The sequence below is a fragment of the Mercenaria mercenaria genome, chromosome 13, assembly GCF_021730395.1.
Source record: "Mercenaria mercenaria strain notata chromosome 13, MADL_Memer_1, whole genome shotgun sequence".
NCBI lineage: Eukaryota > Metazoa > Mollusca > Bivalvia > Venerida > Veneridae > Mercenaria > Mercenaria mercenaria.
In genome coordinates, this window is record NC_069373.1 from 64,465,984 (window position 1) to 64,492,440 (window position 26,457).

At 33.5% G+C, this 26,457-nt stretch overlaps 1 protein-coding gene across 1 annotated transcript; it reads right to left on the reverse strand.

Annotated features, from left to right (window-relative positions):
- Positions 1-450: 450 nt before the first annotated feature.
- On the reverse strand, positions 451-4,208 carry LOC128547777 (arylalkylamine N-acetyltransferase 1-like). Its single transcript, XM_053520949.1, has 2 exons — positions 4,152-4,208; positions 451-1,122 (listed from the first exon to the last, which is right to left on the reverse strand). The coding sequence occupies exons 1-2, from the start codon at positions 4,206-4,208 to the stop codon at positions 451-453; spliced, it is 729 nt and encodes a 242-aa protein (XP_053376924.1).
- Positions 4,209-26,457: the final 22,249 nt, after the last annotated feature.

The following is a 26,457-nucleotide window of genomic DNA, read 5'->3' on the forward strand; positions in this document are numbered from 1 at the left end:
ATTTAGAAAGTGCTAATATGTTTACCTGGATCATGAATATTACATTTTTTCCATTTCGTAGCTGAACTTTATGAGATTTTAGCAGATCAAGTATATGTGTAATAGCTTTAGTTAGTTATTCTTAATAATAATCGTTGGTCCATTTTTGCTATCAACAGGTTCGTAGATCAACACTGAAATTTGCTGGACTTAGGTCATATACTTCAGGAAAAATATCTAAAAAATATTTCTTACGTAATGTAATAAACACTTATTCAATGGCTTGCCGGTCATTTGTCGAGCAATTGGTTCTCGGCCCTTCGAATGCTGGGCTATACAAATCTTTTGTCAAGGAAACTTGATATAGTTGCATTTCATATAACAAAAGTCCTACAGAAAATCTTTGTTAAAGCATTCATTTTCCTCCTCTGGGAACTATAATATCACGGTTCTCAGTCTTATCTCGCTTGTTCACTTTAAGCACGTGACAGTCTTTCCATAAATCTTATTGGTCTTGTGCACACCTATGTTACTTATTACTTGTTTACCGTTTACTCTATAATCTTCGTACATTTGTTCAAAAAGCATTTCAAAGCCAAATTTTTCATAAATCTTCTTCGAATAATCTGACGACGCTTCCCCTTTGATATGAACAGATTCTAATCCCAAAGTTTCAATTAATTCAACAGCACATTTTAGCAGTAACGTCGCAATTCCTCTACGCCTGTACGACTCAGAAACAGCAAGGCCCGAAAAATGGACTGCTGCATCGGTTCCGTAGTGTTCAAAGAAGTTCGCATTGTCGTCGCAGTAGTTTAAATATTCCAGCAGATTACGAAGACGTTCGTCTGCTACATTTGTTGTCTTGACCTTGTCTGTTTTACGTACAATATCAATTGCTCGAATAGAAATTATTTCACCTCTTATTTTACTTGTGAGAACTAAAGTCATTCCATGGTCAAATACTGCTCTCCAATATTTTTCCGTGTCCTCGTCCCATTGCACATCAAATAAATGAATCAATGGTTCATGCGCTACAAAGTTTTGTTTCATAAACAAAACGGCGTCATTCTGCATATCGTTTGTCAGTAATTTTAATTCTAGTTCCTCGGGTAAATTGTCTGGTGTTACTTTTTTAAATGCCTGAAAAAAATGGACGGAAGTTATTTCAAGAGTATAGAGCAAAACAGAAGAGAACATAGACTTGAGCACCACTAGTTACATGGTTGACTAGAGACAATTCCATCTATGCATGAGGCAATACTAGTTCGATGTTACATTTCTGGCAATCTGATCTATGCAAGAGGCAATATTAGTTAAATGTTACCTTACTGGCAACCTGATCTAAACATGAGTCAATACTAGTTCAATGCTAGACTACTGACAGATTCAAATATACATAAGGCAAAACTAGTTCAGTGTTACATGACTGAAAATCCCATTTATGCATTTATACAAGTTCAATGTTATTTTGCTAATCCAGTCCATGGATAAGGCAATATTAGTTCATTTTATGCTACGGGCAGTTTCATCTTTATGAATAAAACAAAGTTACTTTAATACTTGACTACTGGCAGTTTCATATATGCATGAGTAAACACCAGTGCAATTTTTGGCTATTGGCAATCTCATCTATATATGAGGCAACACTAAGGCAATATTTTCCACTAGCAAATCTTATATACATATGAGGCAACACTTATGTATTACTTGGCTGCAGGCAGTCTCTCATCTATGCATGATGAAGAAACTCTAATGCAATATTTAGCAACTGACAATGTCATCTAAGGCTACACATGAGGCAACAGTAGTGCAATGTTTGATACTAGTAATCTCATCTATATACGAGGTAATACTAAATGCAGAATCTGACTACTGGCGATCTCATCTACACATAAAGCAATACTAATTCAATGTTTTACTACTGGCAATCTTTTGTACAAATGAGGCAACACTAATGTTATACTTGGCTACTGGCAATCTCACCCTAGCATGAGGCAAAACTTGTCAAATATTGGGGTTACATACAATCTCATCTAAGACAATACGTGAGGTAACACTTTTCCAAAGTTCGGTTACTGGCAATTTCATCTGTACATGAGGCAACGCAGTTGAGATATTTGGTTACTGGCAATCTCATCTACACGCGAGGCAACTCTAGTGCAATATTGGGCAACTGGCAATCTCATTACATGAGGCAACACTTTTGCAATGTTTAGTTAGTGGAAATCTCATCTGAACATGAGGTTAAACTATTGCAATTTTTTGACTACTGGCAATTTCATTACGCATGACTATTCAATTTAGACTATCCATGAAGAAACACTATTGCAATATTTGGCCACTGGCGATTTCATCTACACATGACAATTTAACTTAGACTTCACGTTAGGCAACACTATTGCAATATCTAACTTCTGTCAAAATCATCTAAGATTATACATAAGGCAATACTAGTGCAATATTTGGCAACTGACAATCTCACCTAGGACTATACATGAAAACTCACTACTTCAAAGTTTGACTATTCGCGATCTCATTTATAAATGAAACAACACTAATGCGATATTTTTCTACTGGCAACCTCATCTACACACGAGGCACACTAACTGGCTGCATGGTTATTTTTTTTTAATACTGCAAACATTTTTAAAGAAAAATTTTAAGCCTCTACAATACCACATTTAACTTACAGCGTGGTAAAAGTTGGCAAATATAATCCTAGATTACCCCTACTAACAGTTAAGTAATGAGAACCCTATCAATTGTAAGGAAATTAACTATTCTACCGAATGACATGATATTTCTCCTCACCAATTTGATATGGGTCATTTGAGAGAGAGAGAGAGAGAGAGAACATCACAAGGGTTGTAATATTCTGAGTATTTTGAGGCCATTCATGATTTAACATTTTACTAGTAAATGTATCTTGGAAAATGTTATATGTAAAATTGTTTAGAAATAAACATAAAAATCAGGCTCTTTCTTATGAATTTTAGTTTAGTTTTAGACATTGATCAAACATCAAAACAGTTTAAGAGTATTTTATATGGAGAATTGAAAGAGAAAAAAAGAAAATTAAGGCAGCGTAAAACGATTTCTGTGTTTATGTTTACTTATTGCCGTTTTTATTTCTTAAACGTAATCGATTTCATGACCACCCATTTTTCTATGTCAGGGATTTCTGTCTAGAGCTTGATTTAATTTATATATATCTGTATGGTGTTTGGGTATTGTCTTTATTGAAAATTCTTCTGTGGCATGTAATATCTCTAGCCCAAACATTTTACATCATCTCCGTCCCCTTTCAATTCCGCTTGAAACATCATCTACTGGACATAGCTTAATCTTGTATTTGCTTACAAGGGAACCGGAACTGTGTCTTGTATATTTCAAATCCGAAAATGTTGCTTCAGGAGGTGATGACACACTGTCGAAAAGACAACTTGCACAGGAATAAAATGTATGTTTTAACTTGTTTCGGAATGTTATTTGAAGTAGATCAAGTACATACAGCAAGCCTATTTTGGTGTTTGCAATATTGAGCCATTTATATAGATATTTTGGCTATTAGGACAATTATTGATAACGTCTACCCAAGCGTTTTAGGTATTAAGAAGAGATAAATTGGACTTAAGGTATCCCAATTCAATACAATGTTCAGCACTTCACTGCAGATTAAAAAGGGCAAAGAAAGATGACAAGTTAGTACACTCGAATCTGAAACATGAACGCGTCAGCTATGAACTGTCAAATTGTAAATGTATGCCAAAGGAAAAGCATAGTTCTGGGGATCTCTGAAACTTGAGCGATGAAAATGCCCACTGCAGTTGTAAACTATGCAAATTGAACTGGAATCTCGTCTATAAATGATGCAAAACTGGCTAATAGTTGACTACTAGCAATCTTATCCATGGAAAAAAGCAACACTAGTGCAAAAGTTTTACTACTGGCAATCAGTGAAAAATTACCTAACCTAAATAACTTAGAAATAATTAATGTTCTTTTTTCAGTAGTGTATAAAACGATATGATAGGGAAATACATAGAAAAACTTGATATATTTTACATTTGAGGATAATACTGAGATAGTTTACTATATCGAGAAGAAGTACAAGTAATAAAGCTGATGCATTTAGGGATTCATCTTTAAATTGCACAAAAAATACAAACCTTTTCTATTGATTCTTTTGAAAGTCCCATTAGACATGTTCCTTTATGATTCTCCATGTTAGATCAATATACATGTAACGTAAAAATCACAAAAAGTTGTCAAAGTAAAAGAAGCTAGTTTGAAATTACTTGAGTATAACGAAGTGCAATAATAGCAAAACAAGGCGAAGCAGGCAGTACGAGAGAAGTATATAGTCATACCAGTCAAAAACATTCAATGTGTTAAAAGGTTAAATGAGGTTATCAAATATAGGATTTGTGGTCGTTGAACTATATTTTTGTTTACAGTTACGATGAACCGTCTAATCTCTTAACTATTTTAAACTTTCTTTACATTCATGTATTCTGCGTTCTAATAGAAAAAATGTTAGAAATGGTATAATGTTCGTGACCTTTATTGCAGAGCAAAAGTTCCCTCTAGGGCACATCTACATAAATATATAATGATAATATTGTAAAATTTTTGCTGCAATGTCTGTTTTGAATATTGGTCATCAGTGTGTGAAACCCCAGGATCGGCACAAGGACAGGACCATTCTACCTTATTTACATTCCTTACCCCTACGTTTAAGCGTCCCCGAGGGCATTACATTTTGCACCAAGGGTACGTTTATTTCTGTATCAAATACAAAAAAACTAGAATTTTGAAAAAAGAACTATGTTGTTTTCTACTACTGAAAAATGTCAAGTCCGCTATTTCCAAAGTATTTACGCTAACATACATGTAAGTTGTTCAATCCTACAACAAAGTAAATCCGTTATCACTTTCAGTTGAGTAAAATATTGCAATTAAGAGTAAATACGGCAATTAAGAAACACTGGCTATAAACATTGACCCAGTCAGTCCACATGTAGAGTATCATTCGATGCATGAATTTGTTGCGCACAATAAAAGGGTCGCAATGGGGTTTGTTTTCATATATTGACCATGCATTCGAAGGTAACGAAGTATGTTAACCTTTGTGATTTGTGACTAATAGCCACTTTTCTATTTTCGAGTTTAGTAATATGAAATCCGCGGAGCGCGTTCAGTCAGAGAGTCGCCTCAATTAGGAAAGAATAATTTTAACGTCAGAAGTTATTTCTGAAGTCATGGTGTTTGATTGGTCAGCTTGTAACTTCCAACAGATTTCTACGTCAGTTGCTCAGTCAAGTGTGACTTACTTATTTAATGTGTTCCGTCTCAAGAGAAAGAACAATCAGCAGTAACTTAAAATTCTTTAGGTAGTTAGAAATGTAGGGTTAACGCACGTTTTTTTGTGTAACAACATCTGCAGAATCCCAAGGGATTGGTTGGTGCACGAGCCCGTAGGACAGACTATTAATTTAAACAGTAAACCAAGCAGAATTGTGTTCTGTCGGCACCTCACCTGCAAATTGTGTAAAGACAGGATGCCGTGTATGCCCTTTTCTCATAATTCCGAGCCTCTAAAGCTAAAGTTCCTACCGATATATTGGAAAAAGGGGGAGTCATGCTTATTTTACATATATTTACTATTAAAGAAATTACCACAACAAGAATGTCCGTTCGACATTTATAAAATATGCACTGTTTCTGTATGCCCTGGAAATGCATAAATAAAACATGTGTCCATAACAACCTGAAAAAAATTTTCAGGGATTAAATCGCGGCGTGTAAACTTACTTTGAGTCAAATACTCGTAATAATACAATAATAAGGAACGTCAATTCAGTCGCGTATTAAGAGAGGTAGCGCTTATTACAAGTTAAAGTAAAGTTAGGTTGAAAAATGATATTTTTAATAAAAATGCAGATGAAAAGATTTCATAAATCTCGGACCTTTCGACTTCGGCCAAAATTGATTCGGGATCCATAATTTGCTTACGTTGGACCCGCAACAGCATATTCAAAACGTTCACCAACAGCGCGTGCTCACGAGAATCTCCTTGTTTGTACACGTTTTTTCCCTGTTTGTGCATGCCCGAAATCGGCAAAAAACAAAGGTTTTATGCAAGAATAACTGTTAAAACATGTCTAATATGATGATACATGGCGTAATATTATAGGAAAAAATGGAAATGTGCTACATAACGAGTAATGCAAATGTACTATGTACCAGTTCGGCTTCGCTGTAAATTTGACCAGACCTTGTATTTTCCTTCAGTTTGCACAGCAAGAAAGCTGATTAGTAGTCCAGTAATTCTGTGTAATTGCGTATACCCTACATCCTCTTTACACAAGAGAAAGAATCTGTTTATAGAATGAAATTGAAGAATGAACACTGTTCGTCAATCCTAATCCTGTCTATGTTATACATACAATGGCAAAGTAAGTTTTCTATGTAAGTCCTGTTGTATACAGGAAAACTAAGTCATGCGTCTTATTATCCTGTTTTCTTTTATTTCTTGTATATATATATTTATATATGTAGTAGAGATTGTTCTCTTTTCAGTAAGAGCTTTTTCAAGATAGTTTACCTTGTGAAATTAAGTGGGGTTTACCTTTAAATTAAACAAAAAAGACACAAACCTTTTCTATTGATTCTTTTGAAATTCCCATTAAACCTGCTTTTTTATCATCATCCATGTTAAATCAATATATATGTAACATCAAAATCACAAAAAAAATTGTATAAAAGTAAAAGAAGTAAGTGTGCAATTACTTGAGCACAGCAATAGCCAAAACACGGCGAAGCAGGCGGTACGAGTGAATTAAATAGTAGATAAAAGTGTCAAAAACATTAAATGTGTTAAAACGTTGAACTTAAGGTTATCAGATATAGTAACAGGGGTCATTGAACTATATTTTTGTAGTTACGGTGAACCATCTATTCTATTTTATTATTTTTTTATATTTAGTAAAATTACTGTATGTATTCTTTGTTCTCACAGAAAAAAATGTTAGAAAAGGTTTAATGTTAGTTATCTTTATTGCTAATTAGTAATAATTTAGACATTCTTAAAGACATATCTGTGGGTTTTTATATAGGCAAAGAAGGAAAATTTTAACTAGCGGAGAGAATTTTCTTATATTTGCATGATCACAGAGCATCATATGAGAAACAAATTTATGGGGGGAAAACTGGGAGTCCCGATGCTACTTTTTGAGTAATCTGCACCTGAATGCGAGATTTTTGCTCTTTTAGGTCATTTTCAAGGGCAGATAACTCAAAATCTATCATACGGATACCTTATTTCATTTCACGTTATTTTTTGTTATTACATTTCAAGTCATTATGCAAAGTTTTTAACCATTCTATCAAACAGAATTTTGATGTGTTTCAATTAGTAAACATACTGCATTTTCCTTGAAAAAGGGGCATAATTTGAAAAAAAAATCTATTTGTTTGCGTAAGCGAGTATAGAATAAAATCCGTCTCATAGAATTTCTGCAAATTTTGTACAGTTGCATGAAATAAAGTAACAAACACTAATTGCAAATCAAATAAAGTGTAAATTACCATTACCTTGAGTTATCTGCCCTTGAAAATGCCTAAAAGAGCAAAAACTCGCATTCAGGGGCAGATAACTCAAAAAGTAGCACCGGGACCCCAAAATTTGTTTTGCATAAATTTGTTTCTGATATGATTCTTTATAATCATGCAAAGTTTAAGAAAATTCTCTCCGCTAGTTAAAGTTTTCCTTCTTTGTCTATATAAAAACCCACAGATACGTCTTAAAATAGTTAGAAATAATTGCTAGACACGTCCCATGTAATAATACCAACCAAAGTATTTTATTACATAAAACATCATTACAATGTTTATAGTAACATACTATGACGAGAGAGAAAACATGGAAATACATGAAACTATAAGAAACAATTTTAAGAGTTACAACAAAAACGGTTGCAAACATATAGACAGATTCTAAATATAACATGTAAGTTTACAAGCAGAGAAATACATTCTACAGCTTATTCTCATACAGTAACCCTAATCTTTTTTGTGAAATAGATTTGTTATGACAAGTCGTTAATTACTAATTTGAAAGAAGAACAAACTTATTCAGATTTGGCCAATGAAACAATTATGACTTGAAACACTTTTTCTTTGACTATATTTTGGGCAAACAAGTAGAAAATGAAATTCCGATAGTACAAGATTTGCAGAGTCGTTGTTCCCGAGGTATATTGCTGTATCTTCCTGTTTCGATAAATAACTGATGGGCAGACACCCGAAATCTAAAGAGAGCTAATAAATATTTTCAGTAATGTGTGCTTTCGAGATATTTCTCGCCCCAAAATGTATGCTTAAAAACAAATATGACTGTAAACGCGGAAAATTATTGATGTCAGAATACCACAACTGATCATGATTATCAAATATGCGCTGTTTGATCCGCATTAAAGTTTTAGTATCAACCAATTGATCCCTCCATACGTACGCAAATCCGTGCTCTTCCAGTATATCTTTTGCATGGGCTGTCTAATTTTCCCCCGTATGTTAAAATATTTTCGACATCGTTTCTCAAAAGAGTGTAAACTTTAAACGTCAACGAAGAATAATCTTGTGACAACAGTTTTTATACAATTTTTCAGGATATTTTCTTACGGAATATGTGTATCGGTACCCTACCAAGTTCGTCATATAGAGTCGATTTTGTTGATTGCCTGACGCCTAGTATACGTCGTAGGAATTTCACATGAATCATTTCAATGTCAGTTGCCGTATGCACTTTCCAGATTTCTGAGCAGAAGTTTAGGTCGGAACCGACTAATATATCAAATAACTGGATTTTTCTAGATATTGGTAAATCAATCTGTTGAAATATAGAAAACAGCTTGTGTAATGAAAAAAAGGCATGTTGACCTTATTTGTTTTTGTGTGCGTAGCCAGCGTCCTCAAGCATTGACTGTAGTGATTCAGGTGAACGTGCAAATAAGACCATTTCGTCGGCATACAATATGGGGAAAAGTTTCAAGTTATCAATGGATATAATAACATCGAAATGCGAATTGATATCTTGAATAATATCATTCACGAAAAACACGAACAATAACGGGGAACTCGGGTCTATTTTAGCTAGTATATTTATCAAAGTTACACTCGTTTATTATTGTCCATAAGTATTGACCTGGCACTCATTAATCTTCGCCAATATTTTCGGGCGTTTTCGTTAATTAACGCAAAATTTGTATCCTGAAAGTATCTACATTACTAAAGTAACATGAAAAGTACATCGATGACACGGTGGCGTAGAGGTAAGTTGTCTGACTTCAACGCACATTACTACGGGTTCGAAATCACTAAGAAATTTATATGTTTTTTTTTCTTCGATTAAATGTATTGTAATATCATCTTTAAAATTATTTCATGTATCATATTTCATGAATTTTAATTGTTTTCTCTTGTACTATTTATTTTCTGGAACGCTGGTGACAGGTAATTTGCCTTTTTATCTAAGATACCTTTAAAATAATCTTATTTCATATTTTTACAACGCGTCAATATGATTACTGTTAATAAATGAACCATAAGTATCACTATACGTTTGATCAAATAAGTAGAAAGTCTGCATATAAATTTTGGGGAAAAAAAGATATGGTCAGACGTAGGACTCGAACCCACAACCCTGATATTGGTAGCTAAAAGCTTTGTCTGCATAACTACCTGCACTTGGGACTGTATATCAATTAAGAATGATATATGAAATATTTAGTAGTAACGCTATTTAGGTTCAGAAACCGAAGATTAATTTACAGAAATATACGGAATATTCATGAGTGCCAGGTCAATACTTACGGACAATACTTGCCACATTTGGTTCCCCTATGTTTTATATGGGCGCAATAATACAATTGTACCATGACTCCACGAGACTAGGTATTCGTTGCTCGTAATTATTCTATTAAACAAGTTGTTGAAAAATGGTGATAATATATCAAAGGCGGACTTAAAGATTTCAGATGGAATATTATCGATGCCCGGGTTTTTATTATTACTCTGCGAAAAGACAGCCTCCCGAATTTCCTGAACTGGTAAGACCTACATATTCGGAGTACTCGTGACTTTCGGCGAATTGACTTTGTCAGCTAACGGCAATTTTCGTGTAAACAAAAAAAAAAATCTAATTTTTCCAAACTTTTTTAGATAAAATATGTGCAAATTTCTCTGAAGTGTTTTTAGAGTATGGACTTACTAACTGGCAGTGCTACTGAACTATAATTTACACCGATTTTGTTTTTATATATGCTCCTTTAGTAGTTCAATAGCATTAAAGGACGCCTTTTAATCATGTCCCTGTTTCAAGTTTAATAGAATGACAGCTGATTTCAACCTTATTCCATTGAAGTGCAATGTAGAAAAGTCTCAAAACACGTGTTATTTTATCAATGGACCGTATATAACAGGGAATGACAGTAGCCATTAGCAAGACGCAAAATCATCAGCCATTTTAAAAGAAAACAAGAATAAATTTATTAATGACTGATAATATCATCATTTCGTTGGCCTATGAGTTAGCGTCCGACCATATACGTCTGTAATACCCACTTCAACTAAATTATCAGTATAAATGAAAACTGCAACACAGTTTAGTTGGAAAAGGCCGCGACTTTATTTAACGATTTCTCATGGCAACTGGCAAGGTGAGATAATGTTTAAAATGCACATACTATACAAACAGCTAAAGATGTATATTGAAAATAACCTAATTTCATTTGCCCCAGCGACACTGCAAAGGTACAAACAAAATACATTAGATAAATAAAATAAAATTTGAATCAATCGAAAGAACAATTATCCCCAGCGATGGCTGCAAAAGTGGGAAAAACTGTTAGCAATAAACATTATCAAAGAACCAATTCGATTTGAATCATTATTTTCCGTCTTTTATTATTAATCACCTTGCCTAGTGCCATACCTGAAATGCACTTATGTGTGTTGAAGGGCCACTAAAATTATTATTTTATATACGTATATATACATTATAAATAAATAAAACTGCTTAGTAAAATAATAATTGCCCCAAGGTTAATAACAAGCGTTACTTATATCATATCAAAGTAGAAATTTGTTTAAGGTTTAGCAGTATTAGAAAAACATAGAAATTTTTTAGTGAACTAACAACATCCCTAAAAATTCAGTGAAAGTCTATGTTGTTCCATTGCTGACGAGGATTGAAATGGCCATACAAACGTGGCAAATCCAAAAACGATGTTCACGCTTTTTTCATTACAAATTGCGTTCAAAATACAAAGGGAAACAACTAGCGCACGACTAAATACTAAAATACTGTTCTCGTCGCGACCTCCTTACTGGAACAGGGGTCCATGAAAAATAAACAGGTTTATTATACACAAAAGGCAACATAAAACCCAATATATTGATTTACCGTAATTAAAACTGCACCACCAATCAATTCCCCGACGTATTACACAGACTCTTCTAGCGTAATTTAATGAAAAATTATGAACAATACAACACTGAAAAATATATAGAATCAATTATACATGCTTAGACGAAAACAAATACGTTTAACCTATGGCACTAGTAAAAAAAATCTAGGGTCATTATTTGACGCACGGGTACCGCCGAATGCATGTGGACTAGCCTTTTAAACTGCTTTGATATAAACATAATGAAAGAACTTTTAATCAAATTACCACCTATAAATGTTGAATACATCGATCGACTATAATCATATGTACACTACGTAAACAATACGTACCGTAACGGGCCGCACTGTTTATAAAATCCGACCATGAGAATAGTTTTCGTCTAAAATCATTTTTCATGACATGTGTATCTTTTTATAGAGAACAGGAAATTATGGTAGCCGCAAAAGTGAGGTGCCACATGAACCGGTTTAGGTCCCCAGTAGTGATTTTTGCCACTGAACGTTCCACAGCGGTGTTCCATGGTTTTATATTTATTTCGTTGTTTTGTCCTCGTGTGTTTGCTTTGTCTTTGTGTGTGTATGTGTGCTAGTCCTGTACGCGTCTGTGTGGTTTGGGTGGCAATTTGAGGAAGCTACCTTTTTGAAACATGGCCTACCTGTTAGAGATTCATCTTTGTTTTTTATGAAAGTTTTGAAGAGTAGGCCTATGCAATTTTACGTAATCGAATGCCAAATTGAAAATCAGGTACTGTGAAGTAGCAGTTAAAAGACGGAAACCACCGGTAGAAAACAATAACAATGAACGGTGCTTAAGTAGAAAATACTGTAAAGTAAAATATATCAAATGGGTTATGCTGTCTGCAATTTTATGCCCACCATTGCGGGATCGATATATATTGAAATATACACCATCTGACGTGTACGCGTCAATGGCCGACGGGATGTACATTCTATGATATCCTAGCACGACATCCGAACTACCAAGAACAAATGTATCAGATAGCACTTCTGTAAATTTTCAATTATTCATATCATCAACACTAAAAAGGGGATTTCATTGCTAATTCCGTATACATAAGTTCTGTTAGTACTTTTAATGACTCTCTAGAGCTCAGGACACAGAAATCAAAAGAAATAAAGAGATTAGAATTTCAAAATACCAACTAACCAGTGTTAAAGTATTGGGGAAATTTAGTCATCAAATTTGGGCTGAAGTTTTTTCAAAACTATAATAATTTATTTAAGAAGATCTGATGATTTCATTCTGATAAATAAAGGCATATGCAGTACAAGCGATATAATTTCGTTGCATTTTATATGGAAACGAAACTGCTAATGAAAATAAAATAGAAAGTTAGTTATAAATAAATTCTAATACCAAAAGCAACGAACAAATGTAAAAACTATATGGTAAAGAAAAATATTGCACATGTTGGAAATATATACATAACAATTGCTCTGGCAAAATATATTTGTATTAGTCAAAGGATGGTAGTTTAGCCACAAGTAATCCGAATAACCATTCTCGGTGCCATAATCTATTCAGAAAAAGTTATTCTTAATTACATATGGGCTATAAAACGTTTGGTAACTGGCATAAGTCATTGTTTTCTTTATATCACTTATTTGTTTCTTATTATCTAATAGAATTTAACATGGGCTGTACTGTTCGCAGTCCTATTGTAAAAAAGATAGTTAATAGACTATTTGGTTTATCTTTTTCTTATATTTTTAGAAAGGAATCCCATGTTTTTGTAGTAAGCTACTATATAAATGTAAATATATGGAATGCGTTTATGCGGATATAAATTACGTTGGAATTTCTTGCAGATCATCCAAGAACCGCTAGAATGTTACATTGATTTGCATGAACACCAAATGCGGTTTACATCCATCTAAACGCACAAGAAATATAGCATTCTATTCCTAAATGTTTACAATGAGCAGACCAAGTTACTAAAATGAATGTTTCAGCAAGGGGTTCACTATTGACAAAATGTTAAACTCTATATAAAAACAATGCCATCTACCCCTATCAGCCGTTTATAACTTCATTAGTTGATCGTATGGCGGATTTTCGTAAGTACATAAAACATAAGGAACATATAATGTATTCATTCAAAAGCCCGAAATTATCCTGAATTAATTAACACAGAATAATCTATCTTTCATAAATTAATTCATCCATAGTTCAAAAATAGTCTTTCAAAAATAAAATAATTTTAATACCGGTAGTAATAATTTAGAAATCGAGAGACACTCATGATCTTACAGCTCTGTCCGGAAGCTAAGGCGCTCTGCAGCTAAAGTGCTGCCTAGCTAAGGTTCCCCAGTTTGTCTAAGTATGACGTGTCAATTGCGTCGTTTTAGTGGAATTTCAGTGTTAGTCTCGCTTTTACTATAGTTGAGCTATTTTACAGAAAATTGATATGATTTCAAGTTTAGAAAATAGATTAACTGATCAAAACTCTTCTAAATAATTATCATAACGATACTGTCGTGGTATTATAATCACCAGCAAAGATAGATGGACGTCTTTGCGATTTAATTTCTTTGGCATCAAAGTATGTCTTGGGCTTTTCTGAAGTACCTGACAAGTTTTCCGTTAGCTCTAATGGTTTACTGTAAAATTATTGGCACGAAATATATTGGTTTTGACCAAAAGGGCTATTTCGTGGGAATATGAATCCGTGAATTTCACTTGTTCACTGGGACTTAATTACATGGATCGACTCAACCAAATAATCCGAGAAAATAGACTCTTACGAAAACAAATTATTCTGTTTTAAAAGCCTGTGGTTTGTATACTCAATACAAAATATAAGATTTCAAGATTGATTTGGAACATTCACTATCTGCGCGCAAATCAGATTGTATTATGATGATGTCCCTGATCAAATCGTTTAAATTTAAATCAAATATTATAATTTTCTTCCTCGATGCACTATACGGTATACGTTGTTTTGTTTTGTTTTTCTTTTTCTTTGATTTAAATGCCAACTATTTCCCTACACAAAGTTAAAAATGTTAATGCACGTACTGCAGTCATCAGGCACAAGCAATGTATTCAGTTGGATGAGACTTAAATAAACTATATATATATATATTCAGTTTAACTGTTTTATATAGATGCTAATACTGCATCATTTTCTTGCCTCACCTTTATTAAAAACAATGTTCCGAAGCATCGTTCATAAAGGTAATTTTACAACATGGTGTTTGAAATTAACTTGTTATATCTTCAATCACATACGTGGAGCTATAAGGAAATAAACTACAAACGTTGTCAATTTTTGAACTTTTAGGGATAAAAAATGCTGAATTTTAAAGCTTTATAATTTACAAAATTTTGATTTGGCGGCGTACAGATGGTTATTCTCAATTAGAAAACTAATCCACAGTGTGAAAATAGCGTTTTGACATTATTTTAAATATGTTTCTTGTTTGCTTTTTCCAAACGTTTGGCATTACCGTAACAACAAATACATTTTCCTCTAACTAGAACACACTTGAAGCTGTCAACATCATTGAAAACATTATTTTGCGAAACAAAAGTGTCCCAAAGGTTCAAAAACTTCGTATTATTTCTACACAGATTATGACTGATCTGCTCACAATCAGCGTTACGGAAATGACATAGTACAGTTAACAGACGCTATATTTGACGTTAACATTTAGTTTTAAAGAAAGGTTTCCAAAAATATGTTAAACAATTGTATAAAACATAAATTACAGAATTGTTTTCTGTTATGAAATCTCCGTTTTCAATGACAAAATGTCATTTCCGTAACGACCACGTTATGTATTTTAAATTCAAGATGTGGAACCATGTACGCAGAATCTACAAGTGTGTGTTATGCTCTTAAATCTAGATATAGCAATTTTTCTAAAATAAGCGTTACGGTAATGACAAACAAAAAGTATACTAACATAAAATAAAACATGTTGACCATCTGAATATACATATTCCATTACATTTTGTAAAAGACAAAGTGTTTCAAATGAAAACATCGCAACATTCTTCTATGACACCCCTTTAAATGTTAATAAATACTTAAATCTGTTCAGATATCACAGGGATTCCACATGGGTTACGGAAATTATGTAAAATCTAGGGAATGAAAGTCAATATTTTTTTGTAATTTTATGCCAGTTATTTTTATGATGTTACTTGCAAGTAGCTCATAAATTTATGTCAAGCAAACAAGTCTACTGAAATTAGCTAATAACTGTAGCCTGTATGCATTAAATTGATTTGTTGAAGTCACGTCCAGTTGAGAGACACGTAGTTTTCCTTATCTCTGGTCATGATAAAAGAAAGTTTTTACTGAAATATAATAAAAATTTGGAATAAACAACTGCTATCTGCCACATATGTATTACTAAAGGTACTTAACATGTGTTATATTCATTTTTGTCACCGGAATTAAAGGAAAAATACTTCAAAAGTTGGGGGACAGGAGCTCCTAAAAATATAGAATGACATCTTGATCATCTCTAGTTATTTCTAAAACGCATAATTTAGTAGTTAAAAATAATTTTCGTTTCTGATTGGCATTAGATATATGCTATCTTTATCATTTTCCTAGCATTATCTTTGTCTCGGACATGAATCAATATTGCATTCCAAAACAGTTGCCGTTCGAATTTTGGCTAGTTTTGTCATACCTTTGTGACAATCAACTTATCACAGAGATTATTTTTACATTCTTTATCTCTAATTATAGTTATCAAAAATATTTTTAAAAAATGCACAATTAATAGATTATTTTTCGCACTTTATTAAATTTTCTTAATATTCAATGACTACTTCAATAAACCGTTTGTCAATGTCTGATGTCAGTATCAAACATACCCACTGTAATGTCACAACATCTGGTGATCTGCCGATATTTCCCTCATTACCAGTCATTTTGTGATATTTTCGTGATTCTTCTTATTGCCTTTGGAATTTATTTTGAATAGTCACTTTTTCAAATAATGAATGTGTTACGTTAATATACTTCTGTTTAATAGTTTGAGTAGGTTTTTATACTATACTTCCCGTCGTCGTCTACAATTTCTGTTTGGCAATCAGGAAGACGTGAGCCTTTCGAAGCAAAGCAGGTGGAAAGACACTTTCTACAGGTCCGTAGTTTCGTGGTACTTTACAACTGATGTGATTAATAACAAAACAATGCGCTCCATTTTCAAAATTGATTCGTTAACACAACAACTCTTGTTTTACTTGTTTCATATATCACAGGATAAGAAAAGTAGTGCTTCGTCAGAGGGACTCGAACCCAAAATCCGATGATCTGCCGACAGAGCTACCAGTTAACTCACAAATTTTCTGCATAATTTGTAAATTATGTTCTATACTGTGACAAATCCCCTCGCCAATTTTTAAAGTCGCACTCGAATGTCTGTGGGTACTTTATAAATAAAACCCTTACACTCGCTGGAAACAAACCAGTACAATTACCGTGACAGTCCCACAGTGGGCACCAATGTTACAGGGTGTACAGATCGTGCAGCAAGACAGGGAACGGCCCGGGGCCTCAGAATATCCACACGATGTCTACAGACTACGTTAATTGACCGTTTACATATTCAACACCCCATCCGCCCTCCGTTTTAAGATCATGTTACAAACTGCAAGATATGCAAGTCTTTACATGGCTGCCCTTTATGCAAGAAGCTCTGTTTTAAGGTAATTCGCCCATTTCACGAAGGAATATTTTATCCATCTACTGTCACTGCTCATTCCGTTTCATTTACCACATTAGCCGTTTCTATCCCAATGAGTATTTTGTTGTGTCCAAACATAGAACCTTTGACAAATAAATGTTCCAGGAGTCTTCGAAAAATCGTCACCTGAAATAAAATAAAAAGATATTGACAGGATTGTATAAGGGCACAAGAATCTAGAATTTGTATACTTGTAATTGCCTTGTTCAAGCGCAATTCTTTCATCAGTACACCAAGATTGAGACGGTTGTTTCCCACTCCATACGTAAATCAACGTGCACACAAGAGAGAGGGAAATGATAGACCAATATACTCGCTTGAATACTTGCACAAACTAATGACTTAAGGTTTTAATATTGTACACAGTATCATAGTGAAAATATAATACGTTTTACTAAACTAAGGGTAATAATACTTGTGTTAATCTTGCCTAATATTGAACTTCTATATGTCCTTGTAGCACTTTATACATGTGTGAGATCCGTGAAGAATGATCTCGAAAATAATGTGTTTGATATGTTAGTGTCGCATGTGGACATTTTGCCTAATTCAATAACCATAACTCCGGTGTTATTTCATCAATCTTAACCATAATTGCAATTGTCCATAACACTGCATCGGAACGTGCACAAGCAATGAGGTATCTAATATGAAATAGTTAGTTTGACCTCTTCAGTTGTCATCATTCTGGAGTAATTGAAGTAATCATGACCATTATTGCACTTGTCTAAGACCTTGACATCATATAAAGTTTATGCAAGTTTCAAGAAGACTTCTGAAGAAATGTGGTGTGTACGTGTAAAGGTAACAATTGCTTGTTTCTTGAGATACTAAAGGTGACAGGGAATCAAGCTAATAACAATAATAAAGTTCATTAATTATGTAACCGTGCCTTTTCTCGAAGTGCAATGATCAATTTCAAAACATTTTAAGGAAAATGATTTACAGGCAGTTGTGAGGAACAATCAAAGTTATATTAACATTTCAGTGGAATAACAAAATTGGGATAACCAATTTCTTAAAAATTCTGAAAACTTTCCTGCAGTCAGATTCGGAGTTCCTATATTTTCGGATCTTTGGGATCACAGAGTACGTCGTTTGTTACAGAATTCCGTTAGAGCCCGTGCTATGGTGTGTTTCATAAAAAGACTCACAAAGCAGCGTCTGCTATTATTTTACTTGGTTGCGATCAATGCTTCCCAAAGGATCTTCTTATAATAATATGGATGATAGAACGATGCCAGAAAAAACGGTAATCTATGTAAATTCATATCAACAAAACAAAGAAAAACAAGAAATTAAAACATTTGGAGTTAACTTTCTGTATAAAAATGCATTGCTTGTTACTGAAACAAATACTGTTTACAAAAATAGACAAGTGTTGAAAACCATTTGTTTTTTTGTTTTTTTCACTAGCATAGAAATAAAGCAAAAAATTTTCATTACTGCCGATAAAGACTAGGATGAGTGGGAATACAATAAATAGTTAGAATACACATTTTTAAACTATGTAGCCCATCAACAATAGTAAAATACGAAAGTTTACTACATGGCGCAAAAAAGTCCTTATCTGATTTACAAATGGATACATAACATATCATTAATATCCATTTGAAAACTTTAGAAGGAAATTTGAATACTTAAATAAGAGCATTTTCTACCAGTGTATATAATTGAATACTAACTACAAAGGGATATAACCGATTGAAAGCTGAATTTTATACATTAAAACTCCAGTATATGCTGTTTAATCACATAGTAATTTTAAATATCTACAAATTTTGACAGATTTTCAAATAACAGTTCTTTTATATATTTTTTCAGAAAAGATTATAGAAAAACGAAAAAGCGTACCTCTTTCGATTTTGAATAAATTGCCAACGCATTGGTGGGTTTCTTTATTCCAGTATCATTAAACTTGAATCTTGCAGTCACATATATTGCCAGATGCAGCAAAACAATCAACAAAACAAATATCAAAATGTTTGTTTGTTTGTTTTGGGTTTAACGCCGTTTTTCAACAGTATTTCAGTCATGTAACGGCGGGCAGTTAACCTAACCAGTGTTCCTGGATTCTGTACCAGTACAAACCTGTTCTCCGCAAGTAACTGCCAACTTCCCCACATGAACCAGAGGTGGAGGACTAATGATTTCAGACACAATGTCGTTTATCAAATAGTCACGGAGAACATACGCCCCGCCCGGGGATCGAACTCACGACCCCGCGATCTAGACCAACGCTCTTACCTACTGATCTAAGCGGGCGGGCAAATATCAAAATGTAAAGCTTCTTAATAAACTTCTTCTCCGACATCTTTAATCTTATGTTTGAACACGTGTAATGTGTAATGAACAAGAGTATGTCTAACCACGAAGGGATAGGTTCTTTATTACAACGATATCCGTAAAAATGATTATCTTTCTACCGACATAATGCAAAAAATATTGATAAAGTCATCCGGGTCTTTCGCATTCTTGACGAAATTCGTTCACACTTTTTTACAATAATTATTAGGTTTTACATCACCGTGCTGATATCCTACTAGTAATCAATAAACTTTAGGGTCGTCTTGGGCTTTAACAGAATCGTTACCGGGCACCATATATCACGTAAGTACTTAGAGATGCAAGCTACAAGTAACAATATATGGCAATTTTCAGGTCTCGATGGCATAATTTGGCACGAAACATGTGCCATTCTTTCTTACCTGTTGCTCTGCGCACTTGTAAATTTCGAGCTGATACTTCCATAGCTTATTCAGTTACTCTTGTCTCTAAAGGAAACAAATATTTCTGTCTGTGTTCATAATCTGACAATTTGTAATATTAAACATTCTAATATGGAATACTTATCACCAGCGATATGTTAGCTCGAAACCTCATTCACTCGTTTCGTAGTTACTATTTGTCGTGACTTATTGCTTAGCGATTCAGTCAGCTTACTTCGGACATCGTATACGCGAAAAATGCTGAATGTATTTTGTTTTCAATAGAAGAAATATTTTGTCAAAAATTTCCATTACTAGGAATGATTTTAAAAGTCTAGAGAGCGGGTATATAAGGTTAGACATGAACTTAGCAATGAGAAAACTCAACAGAGAAGAACTGTCAAATAAAGAATGACTTACGACTTTATCTCTTTATTCATTCCTTAAATTTATCCTTTAGGGTTACCGTGACAGTTACCCTTGTGTTATGTTAAAATTACCATACTGCAAAACATTTAATAAAGTTAACAATGTTTTTGCAGATGTTTGCGTGAACTTTGACTATATTTTGCAAGATGTAGATTAAAGCTATACAGCATTCTAGACGTCCCTATACATCATGGTAGTAGAAACATTTTTCTTTAATTTTAGCTCTATCAAACAAATGGTCAGTCAACGTATCAAATTTGTTTTCGACAATGAATTCAACATTTAGATATTTTGATAATTTGAATTGTCGAGTGTATAATAGAAATAGAAATTTCTATATATGTCAAAAGTAACAACAATAAAAAAAGAACTTGTAAAGGTGGGTCAAACAATTGTACCTGTCAGTCATGGATGGTATTTAGTGTCAGAATATTTCTTTTGGCGAAGTGTTCGAACTTATTATCTACACTCATATAATCAGTATTTACAATTCTATTCCATTGTAAATAAAGTAAATTCTAATTTCGTTTCTGATCGATAATATCCTGCACTTAATGCAATAAAGCACATACATCTACTTTGCCAAAATCGTTTGTCCTCTTCTCCTACATTGCAAAAAACAACTAAGCAAACAGAATTGCTCGTAAAGTTTTGTTTTTTGCTGATTAACAACTGTTGATAAAGGCTATTACATAGCAAATGAGAAAACCAGGCTATAAGCGATCAAACAATAGATAAATACATATTTTTCAAACATCGTACACTAACGTGAAAAAAAGAAATTTACTTATATATGGCACTTCTAAACAATAAATTTTGTACTCAGATGCCAGCCATTAATTAGTTCCGTGTTGAAATTTTATATATCGTAAGAACATTGTTTAACAGTGACCTGATTACGTGTATTAAATTAAAACTAACAACACATGACCAAACAGCCAAAATATATCCACCTAAATGATTTCTATCTGCTATTCATTTATTTATTCTTATCGTTTCTGAAAATCAAAACTCGCTTACTATTAAAATAATCTGACCATAACATAATATTATACATTTTAATATGGAATACTCTTCACCAGTGACCTGCGGGTATTAAGCTGTTCTTACAGTGATACATGTTGCTATGGTGGCTGGTTTCTGTCATGTTAAGTTGTCGTGTGTCTTGTTGTCGGGTTTTCGCCCCGCTAACACGACAGAACAATAACACTATAAATAAAGAAAGTGTCGTGTCATGGGTCGAAGACATGATAGTACAACAGCTGGCTACATCAAGGGCACCAGAACAATATTTTTTACCAGCCAATACGAAAACTTGACAAAAGGTAACGACACTTTGTGTAAAGTCTGTCGAGCTGTCGCACTGCCATCTCTTTACTTTTGTTTAATTGCCTGCCAACATGACAGTACGACAGAACGACACTTTCTGTCGTCGTAGAATGTTCGTGTTGTGTTTTATCCTATAGCGCTATAATCATTGACCATGAATAAATCAAATTGTCCTTTTTCACATTGATTTCGCATTGTTAACACATTAGGGGCTACATTATATAAGTTTTGGACCTTGACTTATTTTAACATCTTTTGAGTAGTTTATCACGAAATTTACGTATATACCCGGTATGCATTGTACACGACAGCACGACAGAACGACGCTTTCTGTAGTTTTCGTGTTGTCCTGCTCACACTGGTTATTCGGGTACCTACTCGAGTGAGCGATACCGCCCTCGTGTGATTTATATACATGTAGGTTGTATAGGGTATATAAAAACAATGCCAACGTATGACACATATTTAAGCATGTTGAACATTTTAAAGACAGAATCGTCCGAGGAAATGCATTAATTCGCACTGGTGAAAATATCAGTCCTCAGTAATATTGACATGACTACACAGTTTGAAGAAATGTAACGAAATTCATGTAATTTGACGTTTTGAGACGTATTTTTCTTTGTTCGAAGTTGAGATATCTGAATTTGCCACTCTCCTTGGTAAAACTATGCATACTCAACTATAAAACGAATGGATCGTGTACCTGCAAGATATTTTTGTTGATAAAATTTCAATTATATGCATCCTGTCGCTGTTTCTGATGGTACCTCTGACGATGGTTGAAAATAAACAATGATACCTACCCGTTTGCACATGGGTACCGTCTTCGTTATGTCAATGAACATTTATAAAACTCCCCGCAGCGACTACTTCCGCAATACGGTACACTTAAATGAACAATTAAAGATACGGTAATCGCTTTGAGGATCTGAAAATAAGAACTGGAAATGTGAAACCTGACCTTTAGTAGATCTATTTGATTAGAATGTTAACTTTAGAAATGTAAAGAAGTGAGTTAGCAGTATTTCACCAATATCAAATCTTCCCTCACACCCACCCTCTATTCTACACATTCTGTTATCTTGCCTACTTGGAGTTTTTCTTTTTCTCCTTCAGTCTCATTATGAAAGCGACCAAACTTGTCGTTGAACCGTGCAAAAGTGCTTATGTTAAGACCTTCTTTTTCTTCCTGAAAGGGAAATCGGGCCCTCTCTCTGGGCATGTATGCGTATAGGGAGAGGCTGCGGCTTCATAAATCTGCCTTTTATCGTATCTTGTAATTATAGGTGCACCATCCATTAAGTTCGTGCTAATTATGCGACTTATTTACAAGTGCATACAATATACACTACTGTATAAGTGTCTTACAGGTGACTAACTGAAGAAAAGGAAGTAGATATGGAAGTCTGGTTATCAGATCCAATCTCTTTTAATGTTTGTTCACACACTCCTCACAGCGGTTGTAAACGTTAAATGTACGTCAAGGGAGGAAATCTGTGAGATTCAAGATTTCAAGATTTTATTTATAACTGGATCCATACTGACATCAGTATTATAACAACAACAAATTTAACAAAACAAACACTTAAAGGGCCTACATAAAATAAAACAGTAGTTTTACGGTCATAATAGATCTGATACAAATATTTTGTAAGCAAAAGATAAAAGACGGTGTACATTTAGAATTAACCAGGTTTGTAACTGAAGAAAAAGAAGCAGATATGGAAGTCTGGTTATCAGATCCAATCTCTTTTTAATGTTTGTTCACACACTCCTCACAGCGGTTGTAAACGTTAATGTACGTCAAGGGAGGAAATCTGCGAGATTCAAGATTTCAAGATTTTATTTATAACTGGACCCATACTGGCATCAGTATTATAATAACAACAAATTTAACAAAACAAACACTTAAAGGGCTACATAAAAACGGTAGTTTTACGGTCATAATAGATCTGATACAAATATTTTGTAAGCTAAAAGATAAAAGACGGTGTATATTTAGAATTAACCAGGTTTGAAAACAGTGTTTTAACTGGCCAGCAAATAAACTGCCAGTGACAAAAACCTATTCCTCCCAAAAAAATTGAAGTATTTTCTGTACAAACAATGCTTACTTAAAAAGAAGAATACTATCATTACTATGAAATAAACGTTGAAATGACATTACATTTGACTGTTGAAAGTCATTTGGTATATATTTTACTCTGTCTAAATTTAAGTATGGACATTCTATAATGTAATGAAATTCATCTCATAAAGATGTATTATTACACAGATAATAAATCCCGTTATTGAGCTCAATATTCAAAAATATCCCTTTTTCAACTTGTAACAAATTGTTCCTACATCGGGAATGACACGTGGATATTGCGAGATTTGTTGGTAAAACTTTGAAATAATTTTCAAACTCAAAGGTTGTTATAAATATTCTGTAACACAAACATTTTCTGGAAATTTGCAAAGTTTTTTTTTCATTCCAAGATTGAATAAACTGGCCTTCAACCTCTGTTGTACTTTATTGAGAAAATACACTGGTGAAAATACTGATTGATTCAACCAGTATTTAGCAAATCCAAGTTGTTCTAAAAGTTCTTTTACATATGAAATCCAAGAACAATAATTTACATTTTCTGATGGAGTCTCTACATGAACCTGTAAAGTACGTTTTTGTTTACCATTAATAATTGTACACTAGTAGTTCAATATTCTATTTCTAATTATAACATCTATTTAATGCGGTTTGTAAATCATTTTCAGATTCTGCAAATAACACTGTATCGTCTACATAAAGTAACAAAAATAACTTGAAAACATTTCTGAAATATCTTCATTTAGCAGGTCCTTTACATTGTTTGATAATTCCACTAATCTTGAAAAAATAGGCATACGTGAGTCTAAATCATTCAAGAAAACAGAAAATAAGATTGTTGATAAATTTTCACCTTGTCGTACACCAGTTGAGCTATAATGAAGAAATTTGATAGACCTTGGCTACTCTTTACACAAGATTTGGCTTTATCATATATTGTATATTTAGCCTCAAAGACTTTGTAATCAATGTTATGCTGCAGCAATTCATTTCATAAACACATAAAATCGGCAGAATCAAACGCTTTCTTGTAATCTACAAAGGCACAATACAAAGGCACAATATAAGAGCAGATTTGTTTGTGTATACTTTAACTTACTCCCCTTAGATTCATAATCACCATTTGCAATACAGAAGTAGCAACAGACGATTTTCAACATTTTGATGATAAGCAAATTCCTCGATGCTTGAATTGTTCGACAAACCTGCAAACCTACTAAACTTCATGTCCTCTTTACCTATCTTAATCAAGCGCTTAGCTACCTTTACGCAAATACGCAGCTGCGTAGTGAAATTCTGGCAATTATACACAATTAATTGGCTAGTGTCATGCAACGGAGATGGCTTCATACACTATCACTGCTTACTTCATATTGTGTTTGAAGTACAGTAAACTCCGGTTTTAGCGAACTCATCGGGACAAGCAAGTGCGTGTTCGTTATAACCTGAGTTTGTAATAAAAATAAAGCGAACCTGTTTCTTATAGACATTATTTATATAGCAAACTGATTTATATGATTAGTTGATTTAACGTGCATTGAAATTCACCAATTGTCTTTGTAGTTTTATAACAATTTAGGTACAGTTTTGCAATTTATCTCATAATCCTACTATCTGATTGCTTATTTTGTAATAATCCTGACCATGTGAAATATTACAATCATACGCTGTCTAGGAGGAAATTTCTATAACAAAATTATAATACAGTGTTAACAATTAATAAAATGTTAGTTGAGAAATCGGAAAAAAATTACATTTTCAAGGCTAAAAGCTTTTGAATATGACTTTTTGTATAACACTGCAGACGTAATTTGTCTCGCATAATATTTACTTTATCTTGAGCTGAGCGCGAAACTACTGTAACGGTATATTCGGTACCGTATATAAATAAAAAATAAGATATAATAGCTTCACGCTCAGCCTTTGATATCATAGAATTATGTTATAATTGTACTTAAGTGTATGAAATTATCAATTATTATTCCATAGAAATTAAAATTCAATAGAAATCCGTTCACACTTTGAATCCTTGGAAAAAAAAACAACTGCTCATTTAAACTTCTAAACCTAGCTGAAATACAATATGAGAAGCGGTTGGTTTAACATTTAGTAAAATTCTTGGGCAAGCTCAGTACATTTCATCAGTTTGCAAGACGAAACCCTGGGGTAAACAATTTCCCATTCTTTAACTAAATCAGCATGCAAACAAGAGGGCGAATATGACCCAATATCGCTTACCTGAACACTTCGAAATAAATGTACTTCATAACGGAGTGAAAGTATAACATTTTTTTACCAAATTAAAGGCCAAAATTCTGGTGTTATTAATGGCATACTTTAATATTATTGGACCTTTCTTTAGATCGTATGGCCATTAACATTGCATCCGTTAGTTTCGTGAAACTAAGTCAAGGGCCATTCTTTACCTTTATTAAAAATACCATGCCCATTATCGAATGTGTCGTCAAATCTTGTCGTCATTACATTATATGTAGTTAAGTTTCACGAAGATTGTGCCAGAAATGTGTTCCCTAATGTGTTAACAATGTGAAAAGAACAATTTCTTACTTTCTCATGACCAATAATTCTAGTGTTCTTGAATAAATCATGTCCAATATCAGACTTCATCGAAACCGTGTGGCGATTACTCAAGAAATTACTGCGGTAACGTGCCCATCACTGACTGTTGACGGATGACGGATTGACGGGCGGACGGA

Excerpts from the sequence above, each read along its gene's own strand:
- LOC128547777 (XM_053520949.1), bottom strand. The coding sequence starts at position 4,208 with ATGGAGAATCATAAAGGAACATGTCTAATGGGACTTTCAAAAGAATCA. Across the intron at positions 1,123-4,151 it reads CAAAAGAATCAATAGAAAAG|GCATTTAAAAAAGTAACACC; the intron begins GTTTGTATTTTT and ends CATTTTTTTCAG.